Source organism: Bison bison, unplaced genomic scaffold, assembly GCF_000754665.1.
Source record: "Bison bison bison isolate TAMUID 2011002044 unplaced genomic scaffold, Bison_UMD1.0 scf7180017864378, whole genome shotgun sequence".
NCBI lineage: Eukaryota > Metazoa > Chordata > Mammalia > Artiodactyla > Bovidae > Bison > Bison bison.
The window spans coordinates 1,026,006-1,036,399 of NW_011494950.1; the positions used below are offsets into that span (position 1 = coordinate 1,026,006).

Consider the following 10,394-nt stretch of genomic DNA (forward strand, 5'->3'; position numbering starts at 1 on the left):
CAGCATTAGAACTGATTCAAATGTATTCTTTTTAATGGCTGAGTAATACTCCATTGTGTATATGTACCACAGCTTTCTTATCCATTCATCTGCTGATGGACATCTAGGTTGCTTCCATGTCCTGGCTATTATAAACAGTGCTGCGATGAACATTGGGGTACACGTGTCTCTTTCCTTTCTGGTTTCCTCAGTGTGTATGCCCAGCAGTGGGATTGCTGGATCATAAGGCAGTTTATTTTTCTAAAACAAAAGGCAGATCATGTCTCTTCCTTGGTCAAGCACCTTCAGTGGCTTCACTCCAGGTAAAGTCTAAACATTTAACGTAGACTACAAGGAATTGCATGATCTTGCTATTGAAGTTGTAGTTGTTTAGTTGCGAAGTCGCGTCTGGCTCTTTTATAACCCTGTGGACTGTAGCCTGCCAGGATTCCTCTGTCCATGGGATTTCCCAGGCAAGAATACTAGAGTGCCTTGCCATTTCCTTGGCATTTCCAGGGGATCTTTCCAACCCAGGGATCAAACCCGTCTCTCCTGCACTGCAGGCGGATTGTTTACCACCAGGGAAGCCCATTGAAGGAGTACAGCATTGTGATTACAGAGCAAAGAGTTAGGCTGTCTCCATTTGAATCCTAGTTCTGCCATTTACTATCTTCATGATCCTTCCTGTCTATGCTTCAGTTTTTCTTCTCTGTAAAATGAGGATAATAATATACTCTATCTCATAGTGTTTTGAAGAGTAAGTATTATATATACATATATAGATAGATAGATACAGAGAGAGAGCATGCACACAACACAGTACCTGGCACATAAAAAGTTTTATATAAATATTAGCTACTATCTCTTATCTCCCCTATTCTCTTCCCTTCCCCCCAACTCTGTGTTCCAGCCATTCTGCATCTGATAGGCCTGAGAATGTCTCCAGAATCATTCTTCCAGACCTTCCCACATCCTGCTTCTCTATTTGAAATACTTGCGGCCAAATCTCCCTTCTATCTTCTTTCCACCCGCATCCTTCTATCTTTGCCTAACCACCACTTGCTTTGGGAAACCTTTCCAGTCCAGACCAGTTGTTTCTACCATGGGCTTCCACAGCTCCAGGCAGGACTGCCAGAGGTTAGAAGGTCTGGTTAAAATTGAATGTCAGTTAAACAACAAATACTCTTCTAGCATAAGTAAACCCCATGCAATATTTGGATTTTGGATAAAGAACGAACAATTTCTCAGTATAACTATGTACAATGCAATATTTGAGACACACTACACATTTATTCATCTGACATTCGAATTTAACTGGGAGTCCTGTATTTCATCTGTCCACCTCACACGCAGGCGATCCTCTAATGTCACCCTTACTACACTTTAGTAATTTTAAAAGAAGACAAGTGGTTTTGTTACCCCCGATGGAGTGTGAAATCTGTGAGGGCAGGGCCTGGGCAGCCTTGCTCACTGTTTTGAACCAGGCATGGCAGGTATTCCACAAATACATGCCTGGCAGGCAGGCATGGCCTGAGGAATACAGCCATCAGGCCAAAGCTCAGGCACCCCCTATAACCAGTTAACTCTAATAACAGGCAAACTCTCTAGGAGGACAAAGCATTTCAACAGGTACCATTAATCTCATGTCCTCAGGTGGATAAAATGGTGGTACTGCTTTTCAGAGTATTGCCAGTGTGATAGTACTGACTCCCCAAGGACAGTTTTAAGATGACCCTACTATTTTATATTCAAAAAAGGACTGCGTTTTCACACCTTTTTCACTTGACTCTTTTTTGTCAGTTGTTGTTTGTTTGTTCTTTATGTGGACCCCTTGTAAAGTCTTTATTGAATTTGTTACAATATTGTTTTGGTTTCAGTTTTCTGGCTGCAGGGCCTTTGGGATCTTAGTTCCCTGACCAGGGATTGAACCCGCACCTGCATTAGAAGGTGAAGTCTTAACCACTGGACCACCAGGAAAGTCTCAAATGTTTTTGTTTTTCTTTCTTTTCTTTTTCTTTTTTTGTGACATCACATGACTTGCGTGATTTTAGTTCCCTGACCAGGGATTGAACCCAGGGCACCAGCAGAACAATAGCAGAGTCCTAACCACTGGACCACCAGGGAATTCCTCACTTGACTTTTAAGGCAAGTATTAATACCCACATCTAACAGATGGGGAAACAGAGGCTCTGAGAAGGTAAGCAACTGGTCCAAGATGACCAATAAAAGGGAGCAACCATTTTGACCCTAGGACCATGTGCTCTTCCCCCAGTACCACATGGCCATCTGGGCCAATGTAAAGAATCAGAATCTTCATGTTCTTCCTCTTCTCCTAGACACCCTCTCAAAGAAGAAGTCTGATACCTGACTCCTCTCCAAAGATTTAATTGCTCCTTCTAAAAAAGATTCCCCAACAACAGCCTGAGAGGAGACAAGAGGCCTGGCATCTGCATTTTGAAATGCAAGTCTTAACTAATCTCTCATGTTATAAATGACACTATTTAGGTCTGAAGACTAAAGACCTTGCTAGGAAATAGGAGTAACACTGACCAGAACCTGAAACCTGTCCCTTTTCTTTTACCTGAATCTCTAGAAGACATCACCCCACATATTTCTGGGAACAAGGATTTACACCTTGATTACATATATCTGTTAGCTTTCTTCTGGAATGAAAATGGCAGAATCTGCTCTCAATACAGCACCTAGTAACTCATCTCTTGAAGCACTCTGCAAAATTCATCAGCCAGAGGGTATGCAGGCTTTCTGCCACTGGGAGATGCCTGTAAGGCTGACTAGATGCTATTTGTGCCTCTTGTCCCAAAGGATCTGAGCCCCTTAAGAAGATTCACTCAGGCCAGAGAAGCACTGTCCTCTCTACCAGGACAAGAAGCTGCCGTCTAATCCAGTCTTTCTCGCCAGGACGCTCCTAGCCTCCCCAACCTCAGTTCTTCTCTAAGCTTCTGAAGGAAGCTTCCTCAAAGAAAACTTCCATTTTGAAGGAGAAGAAACGGGAAGCACGTTATAACCAAGAAAGATTGGGCCTCCAGGGGCAGAGGGTCAGAAGTTAATGATCTAAAACCTAACAGGCTGTGAGCAATTCAATAAAGCTAGAAATGCAACCCCCAGAGAATACGCAGTTCTTAAACTGCTGCAGCTTACTTGGTTTGGGGAGAAAATACGCAGAAAGTATTCCAGGGCCGGTGGACGCGCTGCTGGAGGTTCCTCGGGCAGTCTTCTGTTAGGAGCGCGAATACCTGCTGGCTGACTGGCTGAACTGGCCCCTGGAGATACAGCAGCAGCGCCCAGGAACCTTCGGGGGCTCTGCTTCCCGGCCCGGCGAAAGGAGAGATACTGACTACTCGGGCCTGCCTAAAACGAAAATCACAAAAGCAATTGAATTATCATTATTGCTTGTATGGGTCACTGAAGAAAACTTCTGTGCTGACCGAATTCTAGCTGGAGGCTTCGTTTGGAGCTGGGAAGTGTGACCTTTACAAAATTACCGACCTGGATTAGAGACAGCATAGAAGGTGCTCGCACGTGTCGAGACCATCTGGTCAAGTTGAGGAGATGCCCTCGGGGAAATCTTTTTCCGGGGCGCACAGTAGAGCCCCTCAGCTGGATTCTGCGTTCACTTGGCCTCACCGCCGCCCCGCCTCTACTCCTACCCCACGCGGCGCGGGCAAATCCCGCCGGCAGCCGGGTGCAGTTGCTCAGGTAACAAGGGATGCGCTGGGGGCCGGGGGCACAAGGCGAGAGCACTCGGCCCGCGGTAGCTACCCCTCCCCGGTGCAGACACAGGAGGCTAAATGTGCCAGCTGCGCGCTCGCGAGCGGGTGTTTAGCCGGGAAAGCGCGGGTTCCGTGGGGCTCTCGGCTCAGCCAGTGAGAGGCCAGGGGTGTGGCCGAGGTAACGCGCAGGCCGAGTACTTACGGGCTGGCGGCGAGTCTGGACTGGTATCTGCACTCCCGGGCGCGCGGGTCCACTTTCTCCGCAGCCCGGGAGTCATAGAACGGCCGTCCGACTTCATTATGGTGACCCCCGGCCCCACCAGTCCCACCAGCCCCATGAGCCCCGCCGCCTGGGCTGCGAGGCAGGACGCCCGGAACCTCCGCGCCCCGGTGAAGAAGAGCCGGCGCCCACGCCTACGAAGGAAGCAGCCGCTGCAGCCGCTTAACATAAGCCCACTCCCGGGAGACTCTGGCGTTTGCGACCTGTTCGAGTCCCCCAGCTCCGGCTCGGATGGCACAGATAGCCCCGCCGCGCGAGACTGCAGCCCCGCGCCGGGTGCCGCCCAGCAGCTGGCGCAGCTCGATCTGCAGACCTTCCGCGACTACGGTCAGAGCTGCTACGCCTTCCGCAAGGCGCGGGAAGGCCGCTTCCACCCGCGGGAGTCGCTGGCGCGGCAGCCACAAGTGAGGTGCTGGCGGAGCCAGCTCTCCGCCACCGCTCCTCCTCCTCTCCCGGGCTCTTTCTTTTCCTGTTCTGTCCGCCCTCCGCGGCGCCCCGGCCCTCGCCAGCCCTGCTTCTCTCCCTCCCTCCGCCCGGGTCGGAGCGAGAAAGAGATTTGAAGGGCCGGGCCATCAGCCTCATTTTACAGATGGAGAAAAGGGGGGCCTGGACGGCCTCAGTGACAGACCCGAGGTCTCCAAACTGGATAGCAGGGACCCGGTAGAATGCAGAGGAGTTACGACAGTTTCTAGGTTCGAGTCCGGACTCCTACCCACCCCGGCAAGTTACTTAACAATCTGAAGCTTGCTTCTTCATTTGCCAAGTGTGGGGACCCTTTGAATTGCTGAGAGGATTACACGAGGTAACGTGTATCCGCACTGGGCACAGCGCCAGGCATGAATCCAGGCGTCCCGGCGCCCAGCCCCGCCTGTGCTCTCCTCAGCGGCGCTGCGCACCTGTTTCCCAGTTTCCAGCACCTCTGGCCTTTTCCTTTGTTTTTCGCCTCCCTCCGGGGACGCTCCGGGTCTTGGTGCCCTGTCCCTTCCACAGTCCCTCTGAGCCCTAGGCTCAGCGGGTCCGCCTCCTTCCTCCCTCTGGCAGGTGACGGCGGAGTCCCGCTGTAAGCTGCTCAGCTGGCTAATCCCCGTGCACCGCCAGTTCGGCCTTTCCTTCGAGTCGCTGTGCCTGACTGTGAACACTCTGGACCGCTTCCTTAGCACCACGCCCGTGGCTGCAGACTGCTTCCAGCTGCTCGGGGTCACTTCTCTGCTCATCGCTTGCAAACAGGTACCTCCTCATGGGGTCTCTGGCTCTTCAGTGCACTAGACTGAACGCTAGGCTCCCTGAACTCATTTTGGCAGAGGTTTGCACATTTACCTACCCCACAGCCTTAACTTCACAACTACCCCCCGCCCCGCCCCGGCCAAACGAACAATCCTTTCACTCAGTACCCAAAGAAAAAAGCCAAGTCTCCACAGCTCTCCGTAGCCTCTCTATTCTAGTCGCGGGGCGGGGGGCGGTGGGCGGTGGGGGTGGAAATCTGCCAAATTTCTCAAACCTGTTTTCTGCGCGACGGTAATTAGAGAAACTGCGCAGAAAATATACCCCAGACAACTACAGTGGAAGTGTGGAGAGAGGAAGCCCCCACATATCTCTCTGGAAGGGATGGGGGGAGTCCTGGTTCGCCTGGGGCGGGGGAGGGCTTTGGCCCCGGATGCTGCACAACTAGGGCTGAGTGTCTTTGTGTTACAGGTGGAGGTGCACCCGCCTCGCGTGAAGCAGCTTCTGGCCCTGTGCTGCGGTGCCTTCTCCAGGCAGCAGCTCTGCAACCTCGAATGCATCGTGCTGCACAAACTGCATTTCAGCCTGGGCGCTCCCACCATCAGCTTCTTCCTGGAGCATTTCACGCACGCGCGCGTGGAGGCCGGGCAGGCCGAGGTCTCCGAAGCCCTGGAAGCGCAAGCCTTGGCGCGCGGGGTGGCGGAGCTGAGCCTGGCTGACTACGCTTTCACCAACTACACCCCCTCCCTGCTGGCCATCTGTTGCCTGGCGCTGGCCGACCGTATGCTGCAGCTCCCTCGCCCCATGGACTTGCGCCTGGGCGGGCACCCTGAGGCGGCGCTGCAGGACTGCCTGGGCAAGCTGCAGCTTCTGGTGGCCATAAACGGAACCTCCCTGACTCATATGTTGCCCCTCCAGATCCGAGAGAAGTGCTGCCTGTCCTCGAGCTTGAAATAAAGTAGACCCTTGGTCTCCTTTGATCCCCTCTTGGCTGTTGGACCTTTCCCATTGCGCTGAAAGAGTACAGTACTGACCCAAAGAGGGGCTTTCAGGGGTCCCACTTAGTCTGCAGGTCATCCTGCAGGTTGTATAGTGTAAGGTAGTAGCATCTCATTGTTTTGCTAAGAGCACAGGAGAGAAAAGCAAATCTCTCCTCAATAAACAGGCTGTCTTGGTGGTTTATCTGAATATTACAAATGCAAGCATTTGTCCAGAAGAGGGAAGGTGAAAGCAAGGCGAGAATAGAGGTGGTCAGTAACTAAGGAGAGCACCTTCCTCCCTCGGGGCATCTCTGTTTGGAAACACCAGGTCCCTTGAGGTTTCTGTAGCCAGTTACAAGGCGAGTCAGGTTCACTTGTTGGCCTGAAACCAGGGACCCTCTTGTTAGGAAGTTGAAGACTGCTTACTCCTAGAGATTCAAAGGGTGTGGTGGGGTGTGAGACTGAAAATGCACTGCAGCCCATGTTGTTTATGGGCGTGGGAGGGGGAGGGCAAAAAGCACACTGCTGGTGCCCGGAGACGCCAAACTGACAAACTTTGGGACCAGGCAGTGCCACTAGCAAGTAAGAGAGCTACCCTGGTAAATGCCAGATAAGGAAAAATGAAGGCTTTGCAGGCAGTGGTGGCCACTACAAATTGAATCCATTTATCCTGCCATCGCACCGCTTGTCTTATACCTGCTACAGGTGAACCCACAGTAACAATATTACAATAGTAACAGCGCTTACATGTACCAGGCACAGTGTTCAGCGTTTGTTGTCTCAATGCCTCCAACAATAGGCGGAGTCTATTATCCCATTTTTCAGAGAAGGACACGGCCACAGAGAGGCTGAACAACAGTGGAGCAGCCAGGATTTGAAAGCAGGGGTCTGAATCCAGAGTTCCACCCTTTGCCACAACACTCAATTTCTCTCACTTACAGGTTTCTGAAAATGCTCAAAAAAGTCTCTTCCCAAGGCAGATGTGGGACAAGTGATCTGCTCAATACCCTCCATTCAATAGGGACTATGGAGAATGTATTTGGAGAGCCAGTACAGTCCCTGCCTCTGGTCATGTTGCAGGAGTCATTTTACAGACGGAAAAGCGAGTTAAAAAAATGGGACAGAGGCTTGCTGGAGTTCTGACTCCACAGCTGTCCCACCATCTTCATCCTCACTGTTGGGAATCTGCTGTAGGCCCTGAATCTGTAGCCTCCTGCAAATTTCTTAACTTGAACCCAAAGGCCAACTGTCACCAGGGCTGTTTTGAAGCTTAAACTAGATTCTTATTAGATAATATAAAGTAGTGGTTAAACATCTGGGCTCTGAGATCAATTTGCTGGGTGACTTTAAGCAAGTCATATATCTGTGCTTAAGTCTCTCTTGTAAAAAGGAGAATAACGGTAACACTTACCTGGAAGTGTTGAGGTATAGATTTAATGAGATGTTCTCTACACGCCCCTCAGCACAGGTCTTGCCTGGTACATAGCAAATCTTCAAGAAGGCTGGTGCAGCCTACACAATGATGGGAAGGGAGGTTACACAGAAAGAAAACAAAATAGAGATAAAGCAAATACAGGAAAATGTTAATGCTACCATTGTTCATTGTTTTTCAAATTTTCTATATGGTAGAAAAAAATCAAGTTGGGGGGAATAGACTGTCATTCTACTGCATTTAGAATAAATCTGAATGTATGACAAATGGTATAAATAAAAAGCAAACTCAAAACATATTTAGAGACACTTCCTTGCTCTTCTTAGGCACCAATGTACACTCTAGAGAGAGGAGCACCTGACGTTAGGCGTTAGGCGTCTGGGACCTCTTCTCTCCTGATAGGTTGATATGCTGTGCTTTCCAGGAACTTTCTCCTTGGCTCAGGGAAAGGGAAGTGGTAATCCCCAAGCTGTTTGAGGAAAAGCTGGTCTGTGATGGTGAAAAGGAGGAGGAGAAAAATCATACCATCTCTTCCAAGTTCCAATATATCTGGACCCCTAAGCCCAAGTGTTAGGGGTTGGGTATCTCTGCAAAAGAATGACTTGAGCAATTGTCTTCACCAGCATTTACTCCATCACTCAGCTGAGACTGATATGGGTGATCTGGTGCCAGAAATCATCAAGACCAGGATAATCATGCTATTCCAGCACCCATTGCCACAGAAAATCTATTGCACATATTAAAATAGAATACCCTTATTTTTCTACGCCAGCTTGGAACTCATGATAGAAAATGGGCCTGTTTTGGATCTTGGGATATGTAGAGATCTCCCCGAAACTCAGCTAAGAGCTTCCCCAATCCTTTTACAAACTGGGAAGTCATTAAGGATAGGAACTGGGAATGGACTAGCTAGTGGCTAGGCCACTTGGGAACCAGAGGAAGTAGGAGACAAATTGGGCAACAGGCTGTGGGAGGCTGGAAATGCAGCTGAAAAGGCTTCTCAAAACAGCATTAATTTATCCACACCAAGTGCCAGTCACATTACATAAACAGTCTCATCTTCACAGCAACTCTCTTGAAGTTAGTGTTTTGGTTTAATGGTTTTTCAAAAGAACTAGGGTTCATGGATCTGGCGGAGCCTGGGTTCCGACCCTAAAGCCAGAGCTTTTTCCTCGCCATCAGCAATACCACACCACCTCTATCTGGCTGACCTCACTGGGTTCCTGCATCTATAGGTGGGTCAGTCTCTAAGTCTCTTCTAATTATATCATTAGGTTGCTTTCCATCTCTGTTAGGGCAATCTTGTGTAGGAATCCAGATAACAGGTGCAAATAGAAGAGGATCATGCCCTTTAAAAGAGGATCTTGCATTACTCCTGTGAGGTATAAGACATCAACAAGGCGCCCAATGGAGGGTCACAAAGATTTCAACTTCAGATGATTGTTCAAGTTGGATGGACGTAAGAGTGGTCCTGAGAGAGACCTCTCACCCAAGCAGCTGAAGATGCCCCTTCCTGGGAGAGGCTTCCAGCTTGGGAAAGAGGAGCCAAGACTCCCGCAGAGCAGTCGAAGCAGGTTGTACGAAAAGTGGCCAAGTGCTTGGAGAGGTGGCTGGGGCTTCCGTGGGAGAGACCTGGGTTTTAGGGGATTTGGGGCTGTAGAGACATGCGACCCTCTGTTGTAAAGTCTATGTTCAGGTGCTGCTGCCTGAGAAAGTGCGGGGTACGGGTCTGGAGAAGGGCTCTAGGCTTCAGACAAAGTAAAGTCAGCACCAAGACGGCTCTCCTCCAGCCCTTCCGTAATCTGGGGTTATTCTGGGGAGTCCCCGCTGGAATTCTACATCCCCACCAAATCCTACATACATGGCGGGGCAAATGCTGGGCTCTGGCTTTGGCGATGGACGCTCCAAGTTTGTTTCGTGCCTTGTGGCTGGGGGAGGAAGAAAATGAAATCAGAATCGTTGACTTTCCCATTCCCGCCGTCCGTAGGCGGGAAGGCTGTACCCAGCGTTAGGGACCAGTAGGGGATGTCCTCCCCTTCTCTCTTGTCTGGCGCGGCCGGGAGGCTGCGGCGCCAATGCCAGCCTAAAGGGCGCTCGCGGGCCTCGGCCCCGCGCTCCAGTTCCCGAGGGAAGCCGCGTTGCCAGGTTGGGTTTAACGCCTCCGCCAAAGTGCAGATTGTCCGGGGCTGAAGGCGCCACCTCTGGCGCTCCGGCGCGAGCCGCCCCTCCCGCGCGGCGTCCCCCCCTCTCCACCGAACCCTCCCTCCTCACCTCCACTGTAGTTCCTTTGCCCCACCCCGACCACGCGCCTCCCCGACTTCTGGCCGGCCTCAGAGCCTCCCGAGCGCTGGGTGTAGAGTCGCCATCCCGGCCCGGGCCGCCGCCTCCGAGAAGTCGGCGCGGGGCTCCGGGCCTGAAGCGGACCCGGAGGCAGGATGCAGGAGTGCGGGGCGACCGCGGCGGGTCGCCGGGCCTTCGACAGCATTTGCCCCAACAGGATGCTGGATCCGCGAGGCCGGCCCATCAGCAAGCCCGGGAAGCCGGAGAGGAAGGTGGGGCCAACGGGCCGGGGCCGGGCGGGGTCTGCACGCTCCCGGCCCCAGGGCTGACTCGCGCTCACCGTTTCTGTGCCCGGCTAGTTCGCTCCTCCGCGGAAGTTCTTTCCCGGTAGCAGCGGCTGCAACCGGGTACCGGTGTACGAGGATCCCCCAGACGCCGAGACCCCTGCACTGCCAGGTGAGCACGGTGGTCCCTGCTCGACCCCTCGAGTT

The 10,394-nt window shown here is 51.8% G+C and overlaps 2 protein-coding genes across 2 annotated transcripts in view; both read left to right on the forward strand.

Annotated features, from left to right (window-relative positions):
• The first annotated feature begins 3,945 nt into the window (after nucleotides 1-3,945).
• CCNO (cyclin O) lies at nucleotides 3,946-6,277 on the forward strand. The gene is made up of 3 exons (XM_010857156.1): nucleotides 3,946-4,394; nucleotides 5,032-5,217; nucleotides 5,683-6,277. The coding sequence occupies exons 1-3, from the start codon at nucleotides 4,011-4,013 to the stop codon at nucleotides 6,166-6,168; spliced, it is 1,056 nt and encodes a 351-aa protein (XP_010855458.1). The 5' UTR covers nucleotides 3,946-4,010; the 3' UTR covers nucleotides 6,169-6,277.
• A 3,712-nt stretch (nucleotides 6,278-9,989) lies between these two features.
• MCIDAS (multiciliate differentiation and DNA synthesis associated cell cycle protein) overlaps nucleotides 9,990-10,394 on the forward strand; it is a 6,320-nt gene continuing 5,915 nt past the window's right edge. Inside the window, exons 1-2 of the mRNA XM_010857194.1 lie at nucleotides 9,990-10,175; nucleotides 10,263-10,359. Of these exons, the coding sequence (XP_010855496.1) occupies nucleotides 10,059-10,175; nucleotides 10,263-10,359 (214 nt within the window). The 5' untranslated portion in view covers nucleotides 9,990-10,058. The remainder of the gene's footprint in view (nucleotides 10,176-10,262; nucleotides 10,360-10,394) is intronic.

Coding starts and splice junctions, on each gene's coding strand:
- CCNO (XM_010857156.1), top strand. CDS start 4,011: ATGGTGACCCCCGGCCCCACCAGTCCCACCAGCCCCATGAGCCCCGCC. Junction 4,395..5,031: donor CGCTGGCGCGGCAGCCACAA/GTGAGGTGCTGG, acceptor TCCCTCTGGCAG/GTGACGGCGGAGTCCCGCTG. Junction 5,218..5,682: donor TGCTCATCGCTTGCAAACAG/GTACCTCCTCAT, acceptor TTTGTGTTACAG/GTGGAGGTGCACCCGCCTCG.